Source organism: Mollisia scopiformis (genome assembly GCF_001500285.1).
Source record: "Mollisia scopiformis unplaced genomic scaffold LY89scaffold_11, whole genome shotgun sequence".
NCBI classification, from domain to species: domain Eukaryota; kingdom Fungi; phylum Ascomycota; class Leotiomycetes; order Helotiales; family Mollisiaceae; genus Mollisia; species Mollisia scopiformis.
This window is the reverse complement of record NW_017263591.1, coordinates 795132-822065: the sequence shown is the minus strand read 5'-3', so window position 1 is coordinate 822065 and position 26934 is coordinate 795132. Positions and strand designations below refer to the sequence as shown.

At 46.9% G+C, this 26934-nt stretch overlaps 11 protein-coding genes across 11 annotated transcripts; 6 read left to right on the top strand and 5 right to left on the bottom strand.

Moving 5' to 3' along the window:
- Nucleotides 1-732: 732 nt before the first annotated feature.
- On the top strand, nucleotides 733-2154 carry LY89DRAFT_645109 (putative 20S-pre-rRNA D-site endonuclease nob1; the record flags this gene model as incomplete). The annotated part of the gene is made up of 2 exons (XM_018211863.1): nucleotides 733-1120; nucleotides 1244-2154. The coding sequence occupies 2 exons, from the start codon at nucleotides 733-735 to the stop codon at nucleotides 2152-2154; spliced, it is 1299 nt and encodes a 432-aa protein (XP_018071914.1).
- An 82-nt stretch (nucleotides 2155-2236) lies between these two features.
- Nucleotides 2237-2959, bottom strand: LY89DRAFT_684577 (H/ACA ribonucleoprotein complex subunit 3). Its single transcript, XM_018214910.1, has 2 exons — nucleotides 2620-2959; nucleotides 2237-2568 (listed from the first exon to the last, which is right to left on the bottom strand). The coding sequence occupies exons 1-2, from the start codon at nucleotides 2789-2791 to the stop codon at nucleotides 2543-2545; spliced, it is 198 nt and encodes a 65-aa protein (XP_018071913.1). The 5' UTR covers nucleotides 2792-2959; the 3' UTR covers nucleotides 2237-2542.
- A 113-nt stretch (nucleotides 2960-3072) lies between these two features.
- LY89DRAFT_684576 (uncharacterized protein) lies at nucleotides 3073-4369 on the top strand. Its single transcript, XM_018214909.1, has one exon. It carries the CDS (start codon nucleotides 3131-3133, stop codon nucleotides 3941-3943), a length of 813 nt encoding a protein of 270 aa, XP_018071912.1. The 5' UTR covers nucleotides 3073-3130; the 3' UTR covers nucleotides 3944-4369.
- Nucleotides 4370-4520: 151 nt separating this feature from the next.
- LY89DRAFT_615718 (uncharacterized protein) lies at nucleotides 4521-7218 on the top strand. Its single transcript, XM_018210736.1, has 3 exons — nucleotides 4521-5543; nucleotides 5593-6142; nucleotides 6204-7218. Exons 1-3 carry the CDS (start codon nucleotides 4565-4567, stop codon nucleotides 6718-6720), a joined length of 2046 nt encoding a protein of 681 aa, XP_018071911.1. The 5' UTR covers nucleotides 4521-4564; the 3' UTR covers nucleotides 6721-7218.
- Nucleotides 7219-7466: 248 nt separating this feature from the next.
- On the top strand, nucleotides 7467-8847 carry LY89DRAFT_56716 (uncharacterized protein). Its single transcript, XM_018208549.1, has 5 exons — nucleotides 7467-7561; nucleotides 7607-7620; nucleotides 7673-7735; nucleotides 7787-8049; nucleotides 8097-8847. Exons 1-5 carry the CDS (start codon nucleotides 7508-7510, stop codon nucleotides 8513-8515), a joined length of 813 nt encoding a protein of 270 aa, XP_018071910.1. The 5' UTR covers nucleotides 7467-7507; the 3' UTR covers nucleotides 8516-8847.
- Nucleotides 8713-10284, bottom strand: LY89DRAFT_718232 (uncharacterized protein). Its single transcript, XM_018218402.1, has 4 exons — nucleotides 9418-10284; nucleotides 9183-9357; nucleotides 8837-9135; nucleotides 8713-8779 (listed from the first exon to the last, which is right to left on the bottom strand). The coding sequence occupies exons 1-3, from the start codon at nucleotides 10172-10174 to the stop codon at nucleotides 8889-8891; spliced, it is 1179 nt and encodes a 392-aa protein (XP_018071909.1). The 5' UTR covers nucleotides 10175-10284; the 3' UTR covers nucleotides 8713-8779; nucleotides 8837-8888.
- Nucleotides 10285-10960: 676 nt separating this feature from the next.
- On the bottom strand, nucleotides 10961-12896 carry LY89DRAFT_684572 (uncharacterized protein; the record flags this gene model as incomplete). The annotated part of the gene is made up of 1 exon (XM_018214908.1): nucleotides 10961-12896. A coding segment is annotated over exon 1 (1074 nt), but the record flags the coding sequence as incomplete, so codon positions are not given.
- Nucleotides 12897-14251: 1355 nt separating this feature from the next.
- LY89DRAFT_56726 (uncharacterized protein) lies at nucleotides 14252-15431 on the bottom strand. The gene is made up of 2 exons (XM_018208552.1): nucleotides 15134-15431; nucleotides 14252-15069 (listed from the first exon to the last, which is right to left on the bottom strand). The coding sequence occupies exons 1-2, from the start codon at nucleotides 15207-15209 to the stop codon at nucleotides 14324-14326; spliced, it is 822 nt and encodes a 273-aa protein (XP_018071907.1). The 5' UTR covers nucleotides 15210-15431; the 3' UTR covers nucleotides 14252-14323.
- Nucleotides 15432-16772: 1341 nt separating this feature from the next.
- On the bottom strand, nucleotides 16773-18103 carry LY89DRAFT_56723 (uncharacterized protein). Its single transcript, XM_018208551.1, has 2 exons — nucleotides 17715-18103; nucleotides 16773-17658 (listed from the first exon to the last, which is right to left on the bottom strand). Exons 1-2 carry the CDS (start codon nucleotides 17957-17959, stop codon nucleotides 16887-16889), a joined length of 1017 nt encoding a protein of 338 aa, XP_018071906.1. The 5' UTR covers nucleotides 17960-18103; the 3' UTR covers nucleotides 16773-16886.
- Nucleotides 18104-21022: 2919 nt separating this feature from the next.
- Nucleotides 21023-22141, top strand: LY89DRAFT_733393 (uncharacterized protein; the record flags this gene model as incomplete). Its single annotated transcript, XM_018219796.1, has 1 exon — nucleotides 21023-22141. The coding sequence occupies one exon, from the start codon at nucleotides 21023-21025 to the stop codon at nucleotides 22139-22141; it is 1119 nt and encodes a 372-aa protein (XP_018071905.1).
- A 1743-nt stretch (nucleotides 22142-23884) lies between these two features.
- LY89DRAFT_733392 (uncharacterized protein) lies at nucleotides 23885-26398 on the top strand (the record flags this gene model as incomplete). Its single annotated transcript, XM_018219795.1, has 1 exon — nucleotides 23885-26398. The coding sequence occupies one exon, from the start codon at nucleotides 23885-23887 to the stop codon at nucleotides 26396-26398; it is 2514 nt and encodes an 837-aa protein (XP_018071904.1).
- Nucleotides 26399-26934: the final 536 nt, after the last annotated feature.

Below are 26934 nucleotides of genomic sequence, written 5' to 3'. Positions count from 1 at the left end.
TCCTACTGCAGACAAGAAAACTAGATGTGGTAAGTGTGTAGTGGTCGTCTTAGTAGCTCTGCAATACTCATTTCCTACCCGCTCGCTTAAAGGAAAACAGCCCTGGGATGATATTAATTGAAGTTCCATTTCGCTGTCTTGTTGTTGTTTGAACTGCATATCCTTTTGTTTAGACCGAAAACTCTGGAATAATAACAAGAAACATTTCATTTCGACTCTTTGGCGATGGATATCGTTCGTTACGTCATTGTGCAGAATTCGACGATTACATTTAACTCAACTTGGCAAACATAATAGGAAGACTTGCCATCCTTCAGTAGGGAGGGATCAAAAGGCGTAACTTTTGCTGCATAGTCGGATCAAGAAGAATCAGAAAGTCTCGGGATAGGTATGTTTCAATAATCTGTGCAGTAAAGCGAATCATCGGCTACAGCCCCTCACTGAGAATAGGAATCTCTCTGATGGCACTTTCTGCAAGATTCGTTCTGTTTTAGCACCTTTCGAGATTTATGAAGCACAGGAGTAATAGCGAAGACCTGAACTTCATCATCACAAAATGCACTGCTCAATATAAACTATTCAAAGGGGTGTCCAATGAGAGCAGATTGCCCACGTGCTTGTGTAGATGCGCTAATCGACTTTTATCTTATCGCCGATCAGATAACACAAAAATAAATTATTTTTGTGAATATATACCCCGCGAAGATTTGTATTTCGTTTCACAGAACCAAAATGGCGACTAATACACCAAAACCAGTGCACAGCCTTGTGCTCGATACTGGTCCTCTTATAAAGAACGACCCTTCTGTCTCCTCCCTCATCGCGCAAGCCGAAGTCCTCTACACCATTCCTGCTGTCATCGAAGAAATTCGAGATGTTGCGACAAGATCCAGACTCGAGACCACCTTAAAGCCTTTCCTCACATTACGGTCGCCAACGGCAGCCAGCATCAAAATTATAACAGACTTTGCGCGGAAGACTGGCGACTTGGCTGTGCTAAGTCGCCCAGATATTCATGTAATAGCTTTGGCATACGAGCTAGAATGCGAAAGGAATCATGGAGATTGGAGACTGAGGAGTGTACCGGGACAGAAGAGACTGAATGGTGCTCCACCTTCAAGTGACACCAGAGAGTCCGAAGCAATCCAACAGCAGTCGACTGAAGAATCCGTTCCATCTGTCGAATCAGCGCCAGCGCCAATACCAGAAAGCCGTGGCGCGTGGGGCACTACGATTCCTGAAGGTTCAGTTCCTACGGTGGAAGACACGGAGGCAACCGAACCAGAAGTAATCACTGAGAACGAAGTTTCAGTCATAGACCAACAAGGTGGGACACCTGTTGTGTCTGAACCTGCTACCCTGGAAGCGACCATCAAAAACATACACCTAAGCTCACCAGAAACTTACGAAGTTCTTGAACCTGCTCCAGAGTCGATCGCCCCAACACCAGCAATTGATGAAGCACAAATTCCATCTGATATTTCTGCAGAAGAAGTGCAAGGCTCAGAAGCAGAAGATTCAGATGGTGGAGAATGGATAACGCCCTCGAACCTCAAGAAACATCAAGAAAAAGACTCCAACACTTCCCTTGATCCTGAAGAGAAGACAAAAACCATGCAAGTGGCTACCATCACATCCGATTACGCCATGCAGAATGTTCTCCTTCGAATGAACCTGAACCTCCTATCACCCAAGTTTATGCGAGTACGAGAATTGAAGACCTGGGTTCTCCGCTGCCACGCTTGTTTCTACATTTCCAAAGACATGGCCAAGCAATTCTGTCCAAGATGCGGAAAGCCGTCTCTAATGCGAACATCATGTTCTACAGATAAGGACGGGAACTTCAAGGTTCATTTGAAGAAAAACATGCAGTACAACACGAGGGGTAATGTTTACAGTATTCCGAAACCTGTAGCAGGTACATCAAATGGAAAGCTTGTCTCCGGTGGTGGGAAAGGTGGTTGGGGTCAAGGTCTAATCTTGGCTGAAGATCAGAAGGAGTATGTTCAAGCTATGACTGGTGCCAGGAGGAAGAAGGAGAAGGATCTCATGGATGAAGACTATCTACCCAGTATTCTGTCTGGCGCTCGAGGGGGTGTTGGAGGAAAGCCGAAAGTTGGAGCTGGAAAGAATGTGAATTCAAAGAAACGGTAGATAGACCTCGCATGCGGCATATGGGAGTCAGGGCGTACAAAATCTTGAAGGGAAAGCATCATGGTGTGGGACGGAAGATATCTGGAAGGATAGACTTGTGCATAGCGACCGCATTTTGATTTTCTACTACACAAAGCAATTGTAGACAACGAATGTCCCTGACTCTGTGGAACATCGGGGACAGCTGAAACTCTCTCAGGGCGCTCAATTCCTTCTTTCGCATCGTGAAGCCTGTGTCAAGTACAAAACACCACCCATTGACCAAATGTTGCACCTGAACGCCCTGGTATACTCTTGCAGAACTTTTGCAGTATTATTCAAAGCCCATCCTTTCCCAATCTGCAGAAGAGCTTCTATCACCCCAAATTTTCGTCCTCGTCACTGAAATCTATTGGCCCAGCACTTTAAGATCCTCTACAATCAAATCGTTAGCATTTTATTTCTGGACCACAAGAATGAACCTACTCTGCTGCGTCAAAAGCAATCCATATCTCTTCTTCAACGTAACACGATGTCTCGAGTACTTGTCATCTGGCGAGAATCGAGCAGGATGTGCAGATTTTGTGACTTCGCCCGAAACAACTTTCTTCAGCGTATAGACACGCTTGCCATCTTGCATCGTGTACATCAAATGCATTTTTGCGGTTCGGGTGTGTGGTGTGCTTGCTTGTTGCGCTCTGCAGTTCTTGCGATTGAGACTGGCGTTCGAGCGCGGAGTCGGAGGCTGTGGTAGTTGTATATGTGTATGCGCGCCGAAAAAGAGGGACTGAGTGGTGGAAGAATATTTCGATATTGGTGATTGTCTTGTGCTTGAAGCTCGAAAATAAAATATCTGCGGGTCAAGCTCGGGTGCGCTAATCTAGTTTGGACTAGTGGATACGCCCTTCTGGCAGCCACGATTATACATACTTCGTGCAACCCAACATTGCCAACTTTCTAATTATGAATTCCAGACGAAAATTTTTCGATACTCAGGATGGGAGAGATCATTCGTTCCAATGCTCCTTTGCTAATGATTTCTGATCTGAGTATCGCCGGGCTGAAGGCTGCAGAAAGCCCCGAGGTCACGCTTGTGGAGGTCAGCGAAGTCAGCTCAACTTGTTCATTCCTCGATTTGCCCAGGGAGATAAGAGATCAGATCTACTCCCTCATATTTCTTTCCGATGGACCTATGTATCCAAGTCGAGCTCGAGCAGGAATTGCTGAGTACCTTGGTCTCCTCCGCACAAATCAGCAGGTCTATTCTGAAGTCGTCGAGATCTTATACGGACGAAACACTTTTCAGATAAGAGGAGAACCACGCTGGAAAGCCCCCGAGCTTCTCAATCTGCTCAGTAGCCAAAGACGAGATGGTTTCATACATCCCTCCATGTGGGCCTTCCATACCAACAAGATCTGTCTCGCCAGATTGCACCTGAAGAAGCTCTACATTCCATCTCACAACATCAATCTGGAACGACTCAAACATCTGTTCTCACTTCTAAAATACTTTCCAAATCTGGAACACCTTCGAGTTGTGTACACGGGATCCTTTGGTGTAAAGGATATGGAGGTGGTCAATATCTGTCGCCTGTTTCGAGATCGACGACCCTTGGTGGAGGATTTTGTTCTTTGTAAACGGATTCGCTACTCGGAGGCGGAGGATATTTCATGGATGATTTTGGAGAAACCCTACAGAAATTGGACGAGCATTTCCGATACCGCGGACATGCGGCATATGTGGGAGAATTCGGATGGAGTGGTTCGACAAGCAATGGTGGTAAATGCTCCCCAGAGCATACCAGAATGATCCTCGGTTCTTTGAGATTCTAAGTGAAATGAGATTGAGATTGAGATTCGGTTACCTGGTCACATCATCACTCTTGTGTACGTTTCCGACTACCTACACTTCCTTTCTTGTCTCTTGCAAGCGAGCGTGGATATCTCAACGAAGCATGGCTTTGGTCAATAGATATAATATGATAAGAATTCGAACATCGGTACTGAACATCTTTAATGAGCTTGTGGACGCTGTTAATGGAGTTGAGAAATATTTCCAAACGGCTTGGGAGAGCTCGAGTGCTTAGGTTGATGGGCTGGACGGCTTCCCTTTTGATGTTGGAGCTACTGGCTGTGAACTTGGACTTGTCAGTCAATAATTCGAGACATCGGCGTGGTACCTTCTGCGCATCTATGATCGCACGGACCATCTTTCTTAGACATAATATAATAAAACATGTAGTAACTCGGAATGCCTGAGAATATCTGACTATGGTGTTCACGTTGTGATAGTATGTAGTCTACTTAGGTCCCGTTCAGGCTAGTCTGCTCCACATTCATCAACCACCTCGGAGCTTCACTTGTCATCTTTCACACGAAGTAAATCATCAAACGCTATCCAAAAACCAAGTTCTCAGCACATCACCATGCGATGGATCCAGACTATCCAACTGCGGGGGCGCCAAGTCGTAAACGTCGGCGACAATCAAGCGTCTCGGCACTGCGACCGAATGACACTGCAAGTCCACACACGGAGCTAGGTCACATGAGATCAGACGAAAAGACAGGCTCTACAAGCTTCGTGGGCAGTGGAAGTGGTATAGCATTTGTCCATACAGTACGCTCAGCTCTTGCCAAGAATATGAGCAAGGATAGCAGTCTGTTTGACAGCGAAATTGTCCCAGGCGAGGATGACCACGTCTCTCGAAACTCGCCAGAATCTCTTTGGCATCCAAATGAGATCTTGCACAGTTCTTCCGAGCAAGGAGCAAACTCAGACTCCACTACCTTCGAAGACCTCGTGTACTGGAGTCAACCATACTTCAATATTTGGCATGCACCTTTTCCTTTTCTTCACGCACCCAGCATTCTTGGCCTTTTCGAGACCATTTCATCTGATGGGCTTTTGTCACTAAGTGATAATGAGACAACGATAGTTCAGTCTGTCTTGTCAATATCGCTTGCGGACAGAAGGCAAATGCCAAAAGGAGATCGAAGCAGTATCCAGCTTATGCCAGCGAGTCTGGTTTTCAACACTGTCGAGGATGCGATTGCAAATATATCCACTCTTCTAGTCCACTCATCAACAGTCTTCGGCCTCCAAGCAGCTGTGAGTATTCAAATCTTTCTGATTTCAATCCTTCGTCTCAACACGGCTTCAAGATTTGGAGGCCTCATTGTACGAATCGCTTTCCATCTGGGACTTCATCGATGTCCTTCTCGCTACAAGCAATTTTCCGCTGCTGAGGCTGGTATGCGACGAAGACTGTTTTGGACAATCTATTCCCTTGAAATGTTTCTCGCTCAGTCTTTGGGCCTACCCGTCACTCTGAAAGACGAAGACATTGACGTTTGTCTTCATGATAATGAAGATCACACTACCAATCACAGAGACGGATTGAACAACAATGGTACGTGCTCAGGGAATGTTTTCATCACGCCTCTCATCGCATTTCACAGATTCGCGTCGCTTCCTACTTCCTACGTTTCTCGCTCGTAGTAGTCAGATTAAAGGTTTGATCCTCGAGCTTAGACACAAGTCGATTAATCATAGGGTGACTGATCCTAATGAAGTCGCCCACATAGATACTGAGATATCGAGATACTGGAACGAGGTGCAAGATTTCATCGACCCCTCATCTTTGGAAGATGATGGCACCAATTCTCCAGTGGGACAAGCGCCCTCTGAAATGATAAGATCGTGCCATAAACTTCTGCTCATTGTACAGAAACATGAATCAGTCATCCTGTTGAATCGGCCAGTCATGACTTCGGGGCATAATACTTTCGCAGTCAGCGCAGCGATCCAGAAGTCTATTGGAGCATCAAAAGCTATCATCTCGAGAATATATCAACACTTACAAGATTGCAAGAGGGAGGAACAGTCAACAGACGGTCGGACCACTAGTCCTTTGTTCTGGCCAGGGTTCACGTGGTGCGTCTGGATGAGTGGTTTAATATTGCTTTATGCTGCATCTAATGGATTCTATGCTGTGGAGACTGCTCAAAGGTATGATATGATAGTCTCTTTCCAGCGGGGATGGTAGTTCCGGAAGATTAACGTCGCATAGAGAAGCTACTCGTTGTGTCAAGATTCTTGAAAATCTTTCATTGCGAGGGGTGTTCTGGCCTGGAGCATGTGCAGCGGCTATCAAAGACCTGCAAGAGGCTTTGAGGCAGAAAGTTGGGAATGAACTTCTAGGATCGGAGACAGAACCTGCTACGAGCAGACAACAGGACATACATACACTCAGATCAAGCACAAACGGCCTCGAGAATCGTCTTGATGTAGACCGTGAGAACGCTTCCTCATTAACCTCTTTACAACATCTTAACTCTCGTCACGGAAATTCTGGAGCGCATCATGATATGTTGAAAGCTGCAGCAGAAGACACCTCACCTTTAGGCACAGTCGCTCCCAATAATCCGAGCCGATCTCCAATTCCAGTCTTCCAGGGAGACCCAACGCCGCTTCAGAATTGGCCAGCTATGAATGGACAATTTTTTCCTATGGAAAGTTCATTCGATGATTTCGATGATATATTTCAACTCATGGACGTACCTTATCATCTCAGCGAACTTTCTTGAACGGTTTCACTTGAGCGAACACCAATACTGGTATGTCCCAATAACATGGCTAACTCGATATCTGCGGCGAGGTGAAGGCGATTAGAGTTCGATTGTTTTCTGATTGAAAACTACTTATTTTCGTTTCAGTCTTTCTTTCGAGTTCAAGGGGTTTTGTTTTGAGGTGGTATCAGAGCTTTTTGCGCATTCTGCGGGTTCTGCGGTATTCGCGCAATTGGGCCAGTCGGCAATCTTCCGCAGACTGACTTCACCTGTTTTCCTACTGACTATACTACGAATCAGAGCTACTACTGTCTCTAAGGTTAAGTTATGAGGGCCTGTGGCTGGAAGGGCTTCCTCTATTTTTGACCGTTGAAGATCACGTGCTACCGCCGCTTTCTTCAAATGGGAAGGAGGCGATGAAACGAGAAGGCAGTCGATAGAAGGGCAATAGGTGCAACTTCACACCCTGCTTGCGAGGTGGGTGTAAGTAAACTTGTAGATAAGAATGATATCCCGCAATTGTCTATCACCTCTTGGAAGATTACCGCTCGCGTCTATGTGAGGAAAAGGAAATCAGTTTAAGATAGCGATTTTACGTACACCATACACGATAAAAGATCCCTCCCTGTCTTTAATGAAAACAACCATTGCTCTCTTTCTTTGCTGTGTAAATGGGTCGAGATTCGGAAGAATCGAAACTGCTCCGCTGGGAGGGGCCGAACCTAACTGGACGCTAATCAAGCGAGCTCTTGACGACCTCACCTCACTTCATCAAGGTTGGATTGGAAATGCTCTCATTGCACACATGGCAGATCTTCAAAGCGGCTCTTGTGAGCCATGTAAACGAAAGAAATGCAAAGTACGGCCCCATCATGCTCCTCATCCTTTGCTCATTTATCCCTAGTGCGATCGACAACTGTGAGGCATTCCTACAAAAAGAGCCATCCGTTGGCTGACTTGGGCACTTTAGACCTGTTTGCGGTCACTGTACAACCTCTCAGACAGAGTGTAAGTATGCAGAGAGTAATAAGAGGTCTGTCCAATTAGTAACTTATCCCTCGAAACTCGGCACTGACTGGAGCAGGGGTATACCTGCTGGCTATCTTGGTGCGCTCGAAGCGCGTTTAAATGAGACTGAAGCGGCTCTCTACAATGCACTTTGTGAACTTAGAAGGTTCAATGGAGGGGGCTCTTTCAGCTACACAAATGTGATCCAGCCTCTTTCTTCGCATCAGAATAATACGAGCAAAGCCTTGAGAATGAAGAGCTGGATACAATGCCCATTGCAAACCTCCAACGATGTTGAAAATTGGTGGATATCTTTCCAAGAAAATCAGACTTCTTATGGTATGACCCCTTCTCTGTATGTTACAGTCGATAACTCAAATGTATAGAGCGAGACGACACGAGACCTGAACCAAAAACAAAAGACGATTCGGCAACACACTGGCATTCCCACTTAAATTCGCAAGCACAAAATTCCTTCACTGCGAGGGCAACATCTAGACCAACACTAGAGTCCCCAGGCAACATGCTCTATGATGTATCAAATCAGAGCCTTGAACCATGTCTTCAACAAAGTCACACTCCACCACAGCTACCAGATTCCAATCAACCGAAAGTCCTGTCTGCTGCTACCTCTGGACAATTTGGTTTCTTCGATATCCAAAGGCTTGCGACGAGGGATGAATCTATTGGTGGCTCGACTTCAAGACCACATGAGGAGGCATCGAGTCAACAGATTCGCGGGGATAGCCAGCATTTGACACGTTCACAGCAGCTGTCTGCAGAGATGAGCCACATCTACTATTGATGCCGGGCGATTTCCACGTCACAAGGACAATCGGTTGATTAAGATCTGCTCCTGTTGTTGCGAGCAGACAAAGACGAAGCTCAATCAGTCTGAGACTCTCAGCTGCTGCCAGAAATGGGCATCACGTGAGCTCGGATAATGTGGCTCGACATAAAAGATTGTGGCCTTCTTCTACCTATACTACCAAACTTTCTAATACCGATGTTGTCTGATAGAAGGGTAGATGTAATGTCTTCAGCGCAATGCCTTTGTTCAACTACTGTGCTGAACCAAGATTAATCAAAGTTTTCGGTCGTCTGTTTGGCTTGCCTGGGCGCTTACATTTCTGGCATCTATAGCATTGCGACTACCCTCCTCGATGACATACCCGCAATTAGATAGTTGCGTCTCGTTCCACATTTACACCATGTGCATTTCTCATATGTCTCCTCCAATTATCCTTCCTCGAGAATCCTCTGCCGCTCGAAGTTCTTGAGTGCTTACACGCCACTTCCGCACAATGCCAAACTGAAGTTCTCTCATGCACATCGTTGATATGTCGATCCAAATCTGTTGTTGTTCCAAAACGCAGAGGACAGCGGGGACAACCAACTGGTCTCTTGTGGTAGCGCTCATGCCGACTGCTTGGATGTTAGTCAACCGAAGAGAAAATGGAGGGGATACTTATTTGTATTCAGCTCGAGTACGGAAGAGTTGATTGCAGCATGTGAAACCCGATCGAGTTGCGGAGATGGGCGTATTGAAGGTCGGCAGTTCTGGTGTCGTGTTGCTGGAAGTACCCAGTACTTCATTTTCTTTGATAGATGGAGCATCAGCTTCTGAGGCATGTACTTTTTTCGAGCCTGTAACGTTGATGTCAGTGTCAAAGGTCGCATGGAACTGGTGTAGATAGTTCATCATACCACTTTTCATGCCATCTACAGTCTCAATGCTATCTCGAGGCGCTTCCGTTTCAGAAGAACTCCCCAACCCCGACTGTGTTTGGTATAGAAGATCCCGTTCAGCTGGCGATGGCTTCCACCAGTCTCGTGGGTTTCCAGAAGCGCCGATAACTGCGTCTTCTGGGATAGGGAGCCTCCAATTGGAACGGTAGGAGCCCTCGAATCCGCCAGTCGGTGTGTCATCGGTACGTCTCCACCCAGCTCTCGTCCAAATATCTTCAGTTTGCGTTGATTTGTCTTGCAATGAGTACGAGACTTTCGCGTGGAGGTAGCCGTATTCGTATGACTGAGGATAGTTGGTATGGACATCTGGAATGTCATACAATGTGATGTAGTAGGACATTGCAGCCGAAAGAATCGCGTATGTAAGAAGGACTCCAAGCACCTGTCCACAGTCGACACCGGGAACTTGACTCAAGAATATACATATGTTTGATTCTTTACGCCCCCCGAGATCAAAAGTCTGGTCTAGAAAGTCAATGAATAGAATAATGAAAAACGGCCAGAAGGGTCCCGAGCGGACCAGGGGATGATATACACCATGTTTGATTCTGTTGCGAGCGTCAACCAGGAACACGAGAGCCAATAATGCGAAGAAACCCCAGAAGTATCTTGCGTCAAAAGCATAGGCGCAAACGAAATTTTTATCGTAGTATTCTCCATGCTTGATTGCTCTCAAAATAGAGAAGAACTTTTCAGTCAAACATGCAGAAGCCATGGCGTTGGGTAAATAATCTTATAAGGACTCCGATTGCCCCTCAAGTTGTCAAATTATCGACGCCGTCCAAGAAGCATGCAAAAGTGAACGAAGAAGTCAAATCTTGAAGGAGACACAGAATGCATCGAACAAACTTAAAGGCAGATGTATCAGCCTCTTGTGATACGTGACGAGCGCTAGCCCGTGACGTGAGGCCTCAAAACGCCACAATGCCAGGGTTCAAGTCGGCATGCACTTGCACAAGCAGAAGCGAGACATTTTCATAGGTTACTGTAAGTCCATTCAGCAAGTTGTCCGCATTGCATCTTGACTGATGGGGATCTTGAACGAAGACCTAATAAGCCAAATGGATTGTAGTAGAAACTCAGGTCATGCCAACCATCGACGCCAAGTTTCTCTTTGCCAACCTTATCAGCTCAAGTTCACGCGCATCGCCCCAAGTTTCTCGGTTAATATCCTCTATATTTCACGAGGTAGATCGCAAAATAATTAATTCACGAGAAAGTAGAAGCTCGACCCACCAAAAGGACACCTGGACCGGCTTGGGCCGCTCTACAGTACCTAGCTATGTGACGCCTATCGTCGCCTACCTGGGTAAGTCTCAATCTGCCCCTTTTTTACAGAGTTCATACCGAAGTCTCCACAGAACAGATTTTCCGAGCATTCCCTTGGAAAGTACTAACCATGCAGCCTTTGGTATTCCGATAATGTGAATAGAAGAAGAAGAAGGCTTTGCGAGAATAGGGTTTGCAAGTCTGAATGTATGCTGCATATCTGAATGCGAGCCAAGTACGTAATTACACAAATCAACAATATTTCCACACAGAAACATAATAGAAGAGAAACCGTGTTTCCCCATTTCCTTTACTCAACACCAACACCAACAACAAACATCACAGCAGCGATATCATCACCATCGCGTTCCTTCTCTCGGTCTCCCTCAACGGCACAGACTTCACATCTCTCACCCACTCTAACTCTCCACACTCCGCCTTTTCCAATCTCAAATAATGTTCCCTCTACACCATCTTCTCCACCACCAAGTAGAACCCGAACTCTTCCTTCGGCCACACTGCATATGCTCAAATTACAGTTGTCTTTTCCATCTGTGCACTCATTGAGAACGAGTCTCTTGCCGACTTCAAGTTTCAGACTAGCGAAAGTCGTGTTCGAGATGCTGACTGAACGTTTCTTGGCTATGTATTTGGCTGAGAACGCGATATCTGCAGGCTTGTCACCAACTTTCGTCAAGAGGATGTGTGTGAATACTTACTCTCTTTAATCTCAGTATCATCATCTCCATCTTCTGGTGTGACATAAGCACGGATCTTTCCACTCTTCTTCTCCCAATCGATGACGGGAGTACCCTTGAGTAAAGGAACGTTATCATGAGTATTCTTCTGCTTCTTCGAATTCTTCTGACTGTCACTGGTGCCGTTGTGGTCTTTCAAGGAGGTCGTAGACTTTACCGTCGGCGTCCACTCCATTGGAAGAGGAGAGAACAGGGCACTGAATCGATTACCAACAGCATTCCTAATGCTATTGACAGCTGTCTCGAAAGCAGAATTCTCGTTCTTCCCCTTCTTTTTGACTGCCTTCTCCTTGCTCTTCCTGACTTTCGTCGGTGAAACAGAGACGCTACGCTGGCGTTCAGAGAGCTGACTGTGAATCCTCTTTGGGGGATGAATAGGACTTTCCTTTGGTGCTGAAACAGAAACACTGCGCTGACGCTGTGCGGCCGGAGAATGGATGGTAGTCGGAGGACGGATGGGACTCTCTCGAACTCGGGGAGTCTTTGCCACAGCCGGCATATGAGCAGTACCAATCCTATCTAGATCGATTGAGAAATCATCGTCTCTAGAAACGATCGGAGTCGCTGGACTAGGAGCTTGCGAGCGCTGGCTTGCGATAACTCGAGGAGGCGTGGAGTCAACACGGCCTCTTAAGACGGTACGCCGCAAAGCTTCTTCCTTGCTGATATATTCGGGCAACTCGTGTAGCCGAAGAGCAGATTCTTGAGTCGATTGCGTTGGAGGTTCATTGTTATGCTTGCGCTTCCGCTTCTTCTCTGGCGGTGGAGTGGCATCGTAATCAGAGTCAAATGGCTTCTCAGCTTGAGTAGACTGTTGAGATTGTTGGGCTTCTCTTCGCTGTCTCTTCTTTGAAACAGTCTTGCCTTGACGCTCCTTTGCCTGGTTGAGTGCTGCTCGGCGAGTCGCGGGATCATCCTCAGTATCGTCAACAAGATCGATTACTTGAGAGTTGCGCTTCTTGTTCTTTTTATCCCTCTTTGACAACTGGGAAGCTTCATCTTGCACGACATTCATCTCTGCAGCTTCGGTCTCAGAAACTCGTGACAGCAAGGACCCGGTATCAGAAATTGCCCTCTTTCTCTTTTCCTTGTCTTGGCTCACGTCCTTTTGGAGCCGGTCATTTGGGCTTCCTGGTGGATTGTTCCAATCAATTGGCACGCCGTCGAATGCATCGACTTCCATAGGATCGCTATCAAGACGAATCACCGTCTTTCCTTGACCACGCTCCACTGATAATGACTGCCTGGCATTTTCGACTTCTTGCTCGCCATCGATGATTCCGTCTTCAACCCGATTATCAGCAGGCGCTGTGTTGTAAGGATCAATCAACACTGAGGCTTGAGATGGTGCAAGGCCAGTTGCTGAATCGCCAGCACTAGCCGGCAACATCGCTTCACGCTCCTTCTTTCTCTGTGCCGTTGTCTTCTTCTTCTCATCATGGGCTCTAGCGGTCTCGTTCGCTGCACTAGGTGCAGCAACAGAATCATCCGCCTGCACAAAAGCTTGGCTAGGTGTATTGCCGGCTGCCAATCGAACAGCGTCAGCTGCAGCCTTTGCTTCTTGTTCCCGCTTCTCTCTTTTCTTTTCTGTTTTCGTCCTCTTGTTTTCTGGGACGGGATGGTTGACCGGCTGTGGATCCTGCCTTGCCGTATCACCGATTCGGCGGCGCGTTACTGCATCTATAGCAGCAGCTACATCGATTTCATCGCGTTCGATCTCCGCTCTATCACGCTCTGTGCGCTTCAACCTACCAAGCCCGGCCTTCGGCACCTGAGGTCTTTCATCATTGCCCTGGAACGCATCCGTGGCTTGGCCAGTAGCTTGGCTGCCAGCCGCAGCTTGACTCTCCTCCACGTCTCGCTGTTCTCTGGCCCAGGCATCCTCATCTTTCCTATCTCGTCTCAACAAGCTTCCTGATCGCTCACTCCTCTCCCTCTTCACATTGATCTTCTCCCTCCTTGCCGCCGGCTCAACTTTTATCTTCTTGCCACGCGCCATCGTTAAATGCTTATCAACCTCAGCCTCCAGCCCATCAAGTAAAGGATTCTCCTTTGTGTCTTCGTCTTCGTCGTCGTCGAAGTCTTGTTCGTCGTCGAAATACTTGATATCATACCCGGCTGTTGTGTGTTCAATGGTTGCTGATGGTGAGTAAAAATAACGGAGAGAGACTTACGAGAAAAGCTCATGGCGCGTGTTTGTAGTTGAGGTGGTGCGGAGCTTGACCGCATGGGTGAGTGAAGTAGGGGTGAGGTTGTGAGGGTGGAGGTGGATGGTGGATGATGGAGGATGCGAGTTGTTTTATTTTGAGGGTTGCGAGAATATGAATTTTGGAAGCGAGGATTGAAGTTCTGCGATAATTGTAAGTGAATTTAAGGCGTGTGATTTAAAGGTTAAGGAAGACGTACTTGAAAGTGAATTATGTAAAGAGAATTTGATGTTGAAGTCGCCCTGATATAGCTCATGAATATGTAAATGTCCGAGTAGAGCTTGACATCTCTGACACAAGAATCAACATCACGCCGCCACACATCTACAAGATGAACTCAGACATTGATAGTTCTAAGCACTGGAGTCAAACTACCTCTCAGCCTCAAAAAGAAGTGATCTCGTTGATTCAACTAAACTACATACATCGACCATCATCATCAATCATCATTGCATCGCTGCAATCTCTGTATCTCCGCGTGTACTAAGGAAAAGAGCCAAGCAAAAAGACAAAAGAGAACCGGTAATACAAGCTAGGAGCTCCATGCGAGTTGGTTGGTATGCAGAAAAAATGCCGTGCAGCAACGGTCAGAAAACGCCATCATATCCCATCCCTAAGTGCCATCCATTATTATCTTGCGCTCCCGTTCATAGCCTCATCTCCATCGTCATCCTCATCTAAGTCCTCAGGGTGTCCTAGAAGGTTCGCTACATTCTTCATCTCGTAGTGCTTCTTTCTCATCTCCTCGAACTTCTTGTGCTTCTCTAATTCCTCTTGACTCAGACCAACATGCTCCTCTCCGCTGACATGAACTGCTTTCTCCTTCCTAGTATGCTCATCCAAATCCTTCTCTGGCACGGCTTCCTCTGGCTCACCCAGGCTGAGTCCTGGAATCTCATCTTCTTTAGCGCGTGATGATTTCCCTGGGCTTCTACCTGCACGAGCCTTGTCCAGCTCATCAACGACAATCTCATCCGCATCAAGCGTCCGCATCTCCTCGTCGTCTTCAGCGGGGTCGTAGTGCTTGGCATACGGTGTCTTAGGCTCATCAATCTTCATCGTAGAGCTCTTCTCTTGTTCCGTCAAGTATAGGTTCGCCTCATCCCACTTGAGACGCATCTCCCCATCTCCATCTATTACAGGGCCTTGCGATGAGTGACTCGAGTGTCGTCTAGATCCTGGCGGTCGAGCAGCGGAGGAGGATCGTCTGTGGCCGGCATTCTGGATTGTGTTGTGGAGGGTGATGTCCTTGTCTGAGAGGTCGCGCTCATCGAACGCAGGGCGCGAAACGCGAGTAGGAGAGACGGCAGGAGGTGAAGTGGTCGAGATAGGTGCTTGGTTCGGTGGAGAGCGGTGGTAGGAGTTCTTGAGGATGCCTGTGTTTTGTTATCAGCTTGAGTTGTGAAGAAGAGGGGTACAATAGCGGGAACATCTCCGTACCTTTTGGTCGCTTGGTAGAAGGGCTCGGTGGCGAGTGGATGGTGTGAGGTTCTTCTGAGGCCATGATGTCCGTCATCGAGGGCTGTATATTGTAGAGTAGAGTAGAGTAGTGGAAGAGTTGTTGGCTGTGAAGAGCGGAAAGCTTGTGTTTATCGTTGCAGGATATTTCTTGTTGCTGTTGGCGACAAAGGGCTCTGCTTCAGATTTGACTCACATGCAAACGCAGACAAATTTCTGAGGCGAGGCTGATGAATTGTTGGGAGGGTGGTCAGAATGTCTCGTGGCTTCGTATGAGATTCGTGTGACTTTGCGCAGGTGAGAAATTCCAAGTCGAATTCCAGGTTGTCTCGATGGGGTCAATCATGTGCGAGCCTGGAAAATGGTGGTGTGGTTCAACTGTGGCTTGCGCTTGAGTTGGACGTCATCGAAATCTGACTCAGCAGATACTCAACTTTGCTTTGAGAGACTATCAAAGCATCATTCACTTCCATTCAGCCGAGTATATACTTCGAAAGTAAAGTCAAACTTTGTCAAAAACGTGGGCTACACAACGGTACATATGTAACATGTCAACGTCGTGTGCTGCCACGCTGCTGCTGTACCCCGCGTCGACGACTTTTTTTGACAGCGTCGTTGTTGCATGAAAATGCGTCACATCGCAGGAGCAATCACCAACGTCTATTGGCCTCTGTAGCCTGGCTCGAATATCTTCACCCTCACCGAATGGGAGGGGAGGATTATCATGCATGAAGCTGCTTCAGGTAACACGGGATCGTCTTGCCCTAATGTTGGTTCGGGATTCCTCACCGAGGCAGAGAGCCAGCGCTTGGAGCGGGATCTTTCACTTCGAGGCTCAAGTGACCCAGAGTCTAGACCGTGATATTTATATTCCTTCCTACCATGCTGTCCTTCTAATGTACATGTTTTGCTTGATTAAGCCCCCCTATTCTTCACCTAAACAGATCCCCAAGTCCTGATGAGAGGTCACCTAGACTTAACCGCCTCAGCGCCTTCACTCCCGAATCTGCCTTGGATGTACTGTTGGGCTGTGCTGTTCCGGGTCGAGCGTCCTTGATTGCTACTGTCGTGTGACTTCGAGTTCCAAGAGTTATATGCCCTGTATGACTCGAGTTGGGCTTCATAGGAACCAGCAGAGATGGCCTGTCAACCTCACTACTCGGTGTGAACATTTGTCTCTGTTTCAATACCCTCAATTCAGGATTTGATCGAACTGGCAATGGTCCTTTTCCAGTGTCACTTATCGACTTTTGTTCTCTCAATTCCGGATTAGACCGAATAAGCGATGCTCGCCTTTCCATCTTTTCCGTTCGTCGTGCACAGTTATTCGACAATGGCTTCAGAGCCTGCCGTGAGCCTGCAGCAAAGCTGCTCGAAGATGGACTTGCCTTACTCTGCCTTCGTGTCACGTACTCTACTTCAATCATTCTCATATGATCATCTAGACTCTGCTCGAGATCGAAACTCGGCTTATGCTCGAGATGCGGATATGCTCCTGGCACTTTGATATCCGCTGTCCTCCTCTTAATAGGCCCTCTCGACGGCGGTCTTGGAGATATTGGACGTGGTAAGGGAGGAAGAGTCTTGCTTGGCCCTCGAAGTCTCATTTGGTCCGGAAACGTCATGGATGTTCGTCGGAGGCGCTGCACATCTGCTATTGGCATAAGTGCCGAGATTGAAGACGACCTTGACGGAATCCATTCATGCTGTGATGAAATTCTGGGTGGATAGTATCTCAAGTCTGGTCGGACAACCATCTCTGGGAACTCGGCAGATCTGGGAAAGTGTTAGCAGATACTGCAGTCACGTGAAAGTCCACCAACCTCATGGTGGAAAGTGGTGATCGACGAGAGATGTTGCTTATACTACTGCTCGGCGTCACCACTCTTGGACGTGGCCTCCTGGCGACTGGCGCACGTCTGGACCCCGAAGCGTATGCGTTCATTTCCACACCTGTTCGCCGCGAAGCAGTTACATATGCGCCTCCCTCAATAATGGCTGATCGTCTGTATGTTGATGCGTATGAGCTCATGCGTGTATGTGAGCTTCGTTCTGATGAGCTCACATACCCCGATGAGCTGTCGTAGGTGAGTGAGATGGCAGAATCCAACGAGTTCTTAGCGCCGCTCTTTTCTGGATTTCCGTCGTTCATTTCTCTCACTAGGTGTGTCCACTCTTCTCCCCAACCTTTCGAGGTGGTCGATGCTGACCTTGCTGGTTTTGCCATAGGCAACAACGGTGTAATTGGTCGTGTTGGTGATACATCGCTGATATCTGACGGCGGCTTGGGCAAAGGTTTCTCATCTACGCTCGACTTCTGGCTGCTTGCTTTACTTTTCTCACTGTGGCCACGAAGCGATGAGGTCCGTGACACACTTCTATCCAGGAGATCTTCTGCGAAGGCACTGACTCGGTATGTAAATCTTCTTGATATGTGCAGGAAGTCGGGTATCTGGAAGGGATATTTGCAGGCTTCGAGTGCTGTAAGAACTATTCCCATGGCGACACTAATTTTTGTCAGTTCCGATGCAGCGTCACATCATTAACGACATGGTGTACTCACAATGCTACCAGCGACGCAACGACATCCGCGACTTGAGTTTGACACGCCTGACTCTCGACCAAGCAAGCTTCCGGCTTTGATATGACAACACACGATGCAATAAAGGCCATGAACCACGCAACCAACGCCAGTCTCGCCATTATAAAGCAAGCAGCATGAAGCCTCAACTCCGGAGGCCTTGTGATTCCAACAGGATCATTATGTTTTGCCGCAACCATATGAAGTGTGACGTACGCGATCGACATTATCGCCTACAATAATCGTCAGCTCCAGCTTCCTGACACTTTACATACGCAACTACTCACAGAGATTATAGCAAAACCTTGAGCAGCATTCGTACTCCCCGTCTTCGGACCACTCGATGCAAACACCACAATCGCAATACACAACCCCATCAAGCTCGCCACGGACAGCAAGACCACCGTAAGCAGGACTAGCACCGGGCTCAGCAACTTCTTCGTGCGAGAAGGGCGGACGAAGTGAGTGGGCAGCGCGGGCTGCAAATCCGGATACGGACCCATCGCTGCCTCCACTATGTCTTTCTCTCTCTTTTTCCTGCTGGACCGCATTCATTCCTCGCCTTCGATGATCATCGGGAAAGAATTAAAGAGAGGGGGAGAGCTAGAAAGAGGAGATGACGAGTGTCGTGCGAATAAAATTCGTTTCTGTTTGACCTCTCTCGACTGTCTCAGAATGGCGATTTCTGCCTGTATACACTCTCAAACGCGGAGTGCAAGATATATGGCAGCGAGATTATATTTATGAGTAAGCTCGAGAGTCACGTATACTGCCTCCAGGGCAGTACCGTGCTGCTTTCGAGGGAGAAGCGATTGATGGTGTGGGCGTGAAATAGATGTCTTGTTCCGGAGATAGTGAAGTTTGAATTGAAACGAAACCGCAAGGTGAGAATTATGAGAAGCGGCCCTGCCAGAGGGCTGGGAAGAACGACGCAGAGTGTGAGAGATAAGAGGAATGAGTTAAGATGTTGAAAAGAGAAGAATTGAAGTGCGAGAGATAAGAAGAGGCATTCTTTCGTTGAGGGACGCGATGGAGCGTCATTCACATTCCACCGCGTGTCGAGATCGCGCATCGCGATTCGATCCCATCCATCCCCTAACTACTATTTGTTTGAGACTTCAAACTTCATTCCTTCTCCCACTTTCTTCTCCGTACCCCAAGAATAGAAAATACTCATAGGCACAGAAGTCCGAAATGTTTTCTGATGACAACAACAGGAAAACTGGTTGTGGTTGTCCGTCAGCCAATTCGTCTAAGCAAGAAACACGTGCCAAGCCCCTATACCGACCCTCTTAAGAGTTCCCGCCAGGTTAAATAGCGACCACAACAACACGACGCAGACCCTGTAATCTTTATGCATGCCTCCCAACGGGAGATTCGAGATCCGTTCGTGTGGCCTTTCTTGTCGTTCCTCTTTCCTTTTCCCATGCCTGCTGTAGAGGGAGGCTCAATTAGCGTTTTTGAGGCGTTCGTTTGATCTACAAGGAGATCATGTTTGTGAAGTGTGGGGGACGAGGCGGTTGGGGGCGTGGAGGGGCGGTTTCAGATAGAGAGCCTGAATCGGCATGGTTACACGATTTTTAGGCTGCGAAGTTTTGGGGGCCCCTGCATGAGGAGTGAGAGAACATTGTTCGAGACGAACGTTTTCTTGGTTCAGAAGGAGAAGTGATGTGATTGTTTGAGTATGGATGACTAGCCGCTGGAGAAGAATAATGGAGCAGCTCCATTGGAGCTTCAAGCTTGATGCCCAGGGGATAGCTAGATACCAGTGGATATATTCCGGAGGTCTTTCGTGCTCAGGTTCGGCGGTGAGATGAAGAGCTGTGATGGAGCGATTATAGTGCGGTAATTATGTCAATGTGAAAAGGTTTGTGTTGTTCATAACCATCCTGTAATTCTCGAACAAATAGGACGAATTGCGCATGAAGTGTCATGTGCAGACTTTTCTTCAGTCTGCCAAATTGCTTTTACGTCTCTTGCTTTCTCCATCAGGCGGTGGTATCAAGAGGACTTTGGCTGCTTGTTTCACGTCCTGGGAATAGTCGTGTAGAATGAAATCTTTCGGTCACCGGGTTCAAAACGCTTGTCACACCTTCACTTACTGCTTATTCTGTCATTCAATAAAAGGCCTCCGACGCAATCACCATAAGCAAGATAATAAAAGGGAACAAGATGATAATAATGATGCTGGCCCCTAAGCCTCAATTTGTCGAGAGTCGTGGAGCTAGAGCTCTGTGGGTGCTGCATTATGTTCAGATTTATTTCCTTTGAGAAGTTACCATTAATGCGCAAGGAGAATATCTTCTACTTTCCCTACCTTCGACTTTCTCAATCTATTTTTTCGAATCGGCTCACTTAAGTCCAACTAATCCTTAACTGCGAAATATCCGACGGAAGCTTTCCATAATGCACACTATCCAAACGTTGACTGGGAGAAGGATAAGCGAAGGCTTTCGATGTGAGTGTACACTAGTCTTCCAGGACAATGGTAAGCTTGATTAGGTCGGGGGTCGAGCGCATCCCAATGAAAATGTTTACGCTCTGCCTTTTCCTGGATCAATAAATAGAGCACAAATCACACTCCTTTTGAGCCTGACATCTAACTCTCGCAAGATTTACTGCATCAATCACTGCAAGCAAACCTTGAGATAACTTACGCTCCTCACATTTGTCAGTCAGCGCACATTTACTAAAAGCGATGGCCAAAAGCACAACTGTCAATCATACACAAAACAGATAGAGCGCATTCCGACGGTTTAACTCTTTGCATCTCTATCATATCGTCGATTCCTTGATCACAAAGACTACACTATTTATTGAGCGAGGCCACAACAGCTCAATTTTTCAGCAACCCATACTCTCGGAGCGACTACTCACTATTCTGTAACTATGTTGCCTTCCAGTCACTTGTCGACATTCCGCCTGTACAAACAGGACACAAACACCTTCGTCACTTGGCTCTCTTAAGAAGCCTCTTCTCGTGGTTACAAGCTTCCTGCAGATGACACTCGCGCAAATGCTACGTCCACTGCTATACGCAGCAGCAAACCTAAGGGTCTTTCACGCTTGTTAGCAGATCATCGATCGACCACACCATCTACAACACTTCGAAAGATAACAACAGGAATCCTACAAGCATAAGTCGAACATCTTGCCAACGATTCTACAAAACGCCGTCTTCGAGTTCCCCAACACATGCAGCGGGCTTTGGAGAGAGCGATTATTTCTCGGCAGCGATGCTCAGACTGGTTCGCAACCAGATACAAGGAGGTAAAGTGAACAACGACACAATGAAAGACTCAACGAAAAGACACGAACACTTTATCAGCTGCTTGAAAGCTTTCCAAGATCTCCTTTATCCCTTCTTCAACTCGGCTCGGTCCCAAAAGTCTAGATCGACTCAACAACCTGACGGTTCAACGGTAGAATTGTCTTTAGACAATCGTTTCGAAGCTCTTCTCAAACTAGATGAGGATGATAATAATACACAAGAGAACTCTGCCCAGACAGCTGCTAGAGAAAATTCTCGTGTGGAGAAAGAACGAGAGACCTACGAGCTTGAATATGACATCGAAGACGACTTGCCATTCCATGTTTGGTGCTTTTTCGCCGACCTTCACCGTACTCAAGATTTTTTGAAAGAGACTTGGGCAAAGCATGCTGGTGGCACGCTGAATCTTCCAACAGCATCAACCGTCACCAGTGTTGCCTTAGAGCTTGTTCAGAAAGCAGAAGCAGAGCTCGTTCATCTCTCTCCACAGCATCTCAACCAGTCAGGATTGACTCCATATCTCTCGATCAGTAGATATCTCTTCTCGGACGTCCTTTCTGAGAAGATGCAATGTGACCCTGTGAAGTGGTCCTATCTCATAGAGTCACTGCTCCCGAAAGGTAGAACATCTACTAGCAGCCATCAAGCTCCCTGCCGAGAAGAACCATCACTTCCACAGTGGCTGAGGGCTATTATTGGTCCAGAGGCTATGGAGAGCTACGATTTCATATCACATATGATGCTTGATCTGTACTATCCGCATTTGACTGGAGACCAGACAATGTTCTCCGAGACTACATCGAACGTCAGATCTGAAGCTCTAGACTTTCCTACCAAGCCGGAACCATATTTAGATATTATCACGAAGTCCCTGTACGCAAGCTGTCTTGGAGGATCAACCGTCATCTCAGCTTTCATGGTACGGGTTCTTTGCGATATACAAGAGATCCTGGGGGACACAATCCAAGATAGTTACTCGAATCTCCGATGGCAAGGAGCACAAGCAGAGCGAAAGTTACGTTGGGGATGGAGCGACTTGGAACGAACAACGACTTCAACAGGATGGGGATTATCACCGAGGCAATTATTGCCCTTATTCGGTAGTCCTTTGGCAGTGAATCAGGCAATTTCCACATAGAATCTAATTAGCAGGGGCATCAAGTCGAACAGGTTGGGAACTATAAAGCGTGCTGTGATGTCGCAACCTAACCACATGTGGGATATTGCATGTCTATGCTGTACAGAAACAGCCGAATAGTGTCACCTAGGTATGATATGGCCATCCAAAGACCATACATTCTTCCACAGCCATAATCCTGTGTATTGTGGTATGGAGTCTCTGCGATTGACCCTGGCGATGGAAAAGACGGGTGTTCTACAGTATCAACAAGGTTCTCTAATTATGGTACGTCACAATCCACCTTCACTTTCAGAGGCGATTTCTTGAGGAACTTTATGCTAGCTTTTTGATAGATAGATATAAAACAAACTTACTGATATGTCAATAGACGATTTCCCATCTTTACAACATGGTAAAGCAGCAGAAAAATGGTCTACAAGGGAAATGGCCCCTCTTAGAATCTATGATGGATATATTGAGAAAAGAGTTGTTCCATGGTAGCTTTCCTACGGAGCCAGATGATATACTTAAACGCTTCATGATCTGCAGTGGGTTTAAGGCATCAGAATTTGCCCTGACTGCTCGTCAGTCCACGATCGATAAGCTTTATACGGATCGCCTTTTACATTGGCCGAGGGTTATAGCAATTTCTGACTGTCTGGAAAAATATCTTGAAGGTGAGAATCTGGGGGATCGGTTCGTCCACGAAATCAATCAGATATAGAGGCGCGACTTGGTGACGCCCACAGCAGAATTATCACATGTCGACTTGCTCACTGGTTTACGAGATGCCATGGAACACGCAAAACCTCAGTTGCAGTTCGATTGGATCACCCTCAACAGACAGTGTAGCCCTATTTGGGAGCGAGTCCGACCAGGAATGGACCTCAGCGATAGACGCGCAAACTATCAATCTTGTTTAGCTTTGGGTGTCAACCTTATCCGAGGTGCCACTGGAGCGAGAACACATAGATCTAACAAGGACGAGGAAAGATCAAGCGTTCGGACGAGGACGGTACTGATGGGTATGGTAACTGGTGCCTTTGATGAATTTATCAAGGAACTAGATATTGACAAGAGAGAACTACCGGCAGAAAGGTTCAGCCTAGATTTGATAACTAGAACGCATTTGAAGTTGAAGAAGCCAACCCAGCAAAGAGGCCACCAGAATAGCAGCAATTTCCTTCCGAGGCATCGCACGTAGGTTAGATATTATACGAAAGTTGTATAGTCATGTTCGCTCTATTACCACATACGTGAACATTTCGGATCCGCTATTGATTGCATAGTGAGAGAACCCTTCTAATAACGCATTCCATGTAGTTCTCAAGAGATGGTTTATCTCACGATGGATATGAATCCATAGAGACTGACATCTCGCGCTCGTTGAAATGAGTGCAGATCTTGCACCCACTATTTCCTATCAAGGTTGTGACATTGTTTACTCCGCACAATTTACATTGGACGAAAGGGGCTTAAACGAGGTCACTGGACGCTAAGCTAGCGGGCCACATTGAATTGCTAATACCTGTCTCTGAGAGCTTCAGCGCGGCCTAGAAATGCGGATTGTTTCTTCAACTTATCCTTAAGAGTTGATGTACCATTTCTTTCAATACTTCTAGCCACTCTTCGCAAGACATCAATCCTTCACACACGATATCAACAAACTTGTTTGCGCTTTCCGACAATCACAATCGGCTCGCATTCACACAACTCCTATCTTCATCCTCCAACTCCCTTCATATCATCAAAAAGCGCATCATGACTTCTACCTTGCCTGACACTCTCTCACAGACCTATCAAAGATACAAGGAAGACACCAAGACAATTGTTACTTGGCTATCAAACGAAGCCAACACGAGCGGTTACAAGCTACCAATTCATATTGCTACACCACCTGCCATATCAACTGGACGTGCGAAAGGGAAAGATCGCAAATTAGTCCGGACCCAAGATGCTTCTGCTTCTCCGGCTATCAAGCTACCTACCTTTATCTTGGTTGAGCAGGCTAAATGGCTAGCTAATGGCAAGCCTAAAGTTAAGGTGCCTGTTTATATACACAGCAGCCTGGAGCGGGCTATTCGTGCCCGACAGCGCTGCTCGAATTGGTTCATGAGCAACTCACCTACCGACGATGAAGGTGCAGAGAATACGAAGGCCCACATACACTTCATCAATTGTCTCATACAGATTCGAGATGTCTTGCGCCCGTTCTTCGAAATACCTGATCTTAAACCTCGCAGTTTGAGAAGCTCAACGACATCAAGCCCTCTCACTAGCTTGAATAACTCCTTCCAAGCACTTAAAGTGAGCGATATAAACGATGAGACCTTGGATAGTCTTGCCATCGAGCCTGCCGCCACAGTTAAGACCGGACAACAACCGAAGAAAGCCAACGCGCGTGAATATGAGCTGGAACGAGGTGAAGATGAAGATCTTACATTCCGTATCTTCTGCTTCTTCGAGGACCTTCATCGAATTCAAGACGTCCTCAAAGAGGCATGGCAACGATGCCACCAGAAAACACTCGACTCCTCCGTTGCTGCTCTCATGACCGATGTAGCTATAAATATGGTGGAAAAGTGGGAAGCAGACCTGGTCACACTCGCTCATGGCCGTCTTGACCGATGCGACCACACTCAATACTTCCGATTCTTTACTCAACTATTTCCAACTGGGGATTCTGTGGCCCATCCTGAGAACCTTGGCCATGGCACCGATTGGGCATACATCTGGGAGTTCCTCATGCTACAAAAAGAAGTGGCATTCACGCCTCAACGGAATCCAGCGTTTACGAGATCCATCTTCCCCGAACCTCTCACAAGCATGCCTCAATACGCCAGCAAGAAAGATGAAGACTTATTTATGAATCGGATGAATTTGGATATTTCTAGTTTCAAAGTCAATAAGGGTGTCCAGTTTCTTGAACTCGAGATTCTGGACAATCGAAGTGCTGGAAACAAACCTGGGTTCCCGAGACGCTATTATGGTTACCTAGACGGCATCACTAAGACTATGTGTAAGACGGAGAACGACGTCATTACTGTCTTTGCTTCAAGGCTCCTTCTTGATGCCAATCATATCTTGGGAGCCTCTGTCAAGGGTTTCTACGAAGATCTCAGACGTGACGGAGCGTCTGCGCTTCAAATTTTGGATTTTGATCACTACCATCAAGGATTGTTGAAGCATCGTGCTGGATATGATCAAAGCATTCGTGACGGGCTTGAATTAGCTTGGGGATCAGATGAAGCGGTTCGACAAGCGACTGGTGCGTTTTCGATGATTCGATGTGGTATCAAGACCAATCTTGTTGCAACTAGGAAGAAGGCTTGTATGAAGAATTGGGCCATTCCTAGCGGATCCTCTTCGCCGTCAGAAGTTGACCAGATATTGATACAGACATGGCCATCAAAGGACCCAATATTCTTCTATAACCACAATCCTATATACTGTGGCATGGAGAGCCTTCGACTTGCTGTCACCATGCACAAAACCGGTATTCTCTTGTCAAACGGGATATATGCTTTTGTGGCTATGGCCCATGTGTATAACCTGGTAAATCAGAATGAACTGCTTGCAGCCCCGTGGACCGACATGGAACAGGCTATGGAGCGATTCAAGAGTGAACTCTTTCACGGCAGTTATCCCATGAAACTTGACGAGATTGTTCGGCGTTATGGATTGTGTTTCGGGATCAAGGCTTCCAATTTTGCTCGCAATGCTAGAAAGAAGGTTCTTGCTCGCACCATAAAGCGCGTGGAGCCTTTGAAAGAAAGTCCGATATCAGCATGCTTGGAAGCCTACTTAGCAGGCAATGAATCTGCAGAGAGATTTCTGCACAGCATCAACAAGTTTAAGAATCTCGAGCCTTCACCAACCAAGAGTTCAAATTTAATAGACATGTTTGATGGACTTCGAGATGTTGTGCAAGAAGCTCTACCGCAAATACGCGAAGATCTCATCTGTCTCAATCGTCAGTGCGACATACTCCTAAGGCGAATTTGGGACAAGCTTCAGGCAGAGCTTGATGTAGATTTTGGGGGCGGTAGTAATGTTACTTGTTTCTACATTGGTTCGGCCGTGTTGAGCAATGTTTGTGGGCACATTACTGACAGATCTCCAAATTTTGAACGATCTGGAGCGCCATTCCAGAGGAAGACCGTGGAGATCACAGCTATTGTCGTGCAGGAATTCATCAAGGAGCTCGCGGTGGCAGACAAGAAGGCAGTGGAGCCTTTCAGTATAGATGAAGTTACCCGCGATTCGGATGACTAAGATTCCGTGAGAATTTTCGATAGCGGCATTGGGAGGGTAAGTGGAGATTGGATTACTTGGATGGTAATTGTTAGTATGGCTGCCATACTAATATCTAGAGAACAAAAATAATGTCACGAGAAGAGTCCATTACCCATGAAAATATAACGTGAATCCTGATCTCCTCTATATTCATAACGACATCTGGTGACATCAAACCACGCTCTCGCTTTTTAATACTACCCTGCTACTTTGTATTTAAACTATTACCTTGCCATTATCTTCACCCACACTCCGAGCCGAACACTTACTAACATCTTCACACGATCACAAAATTGCTCCCTAAAGGTTTTCACAATTATTCTCAGACGCTGGTCTGAATCGGCGAGCCTCTCACTAGTTAATGGGGTTGTCAAGCGATTGCGAATCAAGCAATACTTACAAATTTGTATATTCGAGGGGGTATTCGATGCAACGAGGCCGCCTACAACAAGCGTCTTCTTATGCAAAAAGTGGTCTATTTGTGGGATGTGCCATGTTCATGTCACAAATACACA

Coding starts and splice junctions, on each gene's coding strand:
- LY89DRAFT_684577 (XM_018214910.1), bottom strand. CDS start 2,791: ATGCATTTGATGTACACGATGCAAGATGGCAAGCGTGTCTATACGCTG. Junction 2,569..2,619: donor ATTGCTTTTGACGCAGCAGA/GTAGGTTCATTC, acceptor ATTTGATTGTAG/AGGATCTTAAAGTGCTGGGC.
- LY89DRAFT_684576 (XM_018214909.1), top strand. CDS start 3,131: ATGGGAGAGATCATTCGTTCCAATGCTCCTTTGCTAATGATTTCTGAT.
- LY89DRAFT_615718 (XM_018210736.1), top strand. CDS start 4,565: ATGGATCCAGACTATCCAACTGCGGGGGCGCCAAGTCGTAAACGTCGG. Junction 5,544..5,592: donor AGACGGATTGAACAACAATG/GTACGTGCTCAG, acceptor CGCATTTCACAG/ATTCGCGTCGCTTCCTACTT. Junction 6,143..6,203: donor GCTGTGGAGACTGCTCAAAG/GTATGATATGAT, acceptor AACGTCGCATAG/AGAAGCTACTCGTTGTGTCA.
- LY89DRAFT_56716 (XM_018208549.1), top strand. CDS start 7,508: ATGGCAGATCTTCAAAGCGGCTCTTGTGAGCCATGTAAACGAAAGAAA. Junction 7,736..7,786: donor TATGCAGAGAGTAATAAGAG/GTCTGTCCAATT, acceptor TGACTGGAGCAG/GGGTATACCTGCTGGCTATC. Junction 8,050..8,096: donor AGAAAATCAGACTTCTTATG/GTATGACCCCTT, acceptor TCAAATGTATAG/AGCGAGACGACACGAGACCT.
- LY89DRAFT_718232 (XM_018218402.1), bottom strand. CDS start 10,174: ATGGCTTCTGCATGTTTGACTGAAAAGTTCTTCTCTATTTTGAGAGCA. Junction 9,358..9,417: donor TGTAGATGGCATGAAAAGTG/GTATGATGAACT, acceptor TCAACGTTACAG/GCTCGAAAAAAGTACATGCC. Junction 9,136..9,182: donor CGTACTCGAGCTGAATACAA/ATAAGTATCCCC, acceptor ACATCCAAGCAG/TCGGCATGAGCGCTACCACA.
- LY89DRAFT_56726 (XM_018208552.1), bottom strand. CDS start 15,209: ATGACGGACATCATGGCCTCAGAAGAACCTCACACCATCCACTCGCCA. Junction 15,070..15,133: donor TTCTACCAAGCGACCAAAAG/GTACGGAGATGT, acceptor AACAAAACACAG/GCATCCTCAAGAACTCCTAC.
- LY89DRAFT_56723 (XM_018208551.1), bottom strand. CDS start 17,959: ATGTCGATCGCGTACGTCACACTTCATATGGTTGCGGCAAAACATAAT. Junction 17,659..17,714: donor GTTGCGTCGCTGGTAGCATT/GTGAGTACACCA, acceptor GACAAAAATTAG/TGTCGCCATGGGAATAGTTC.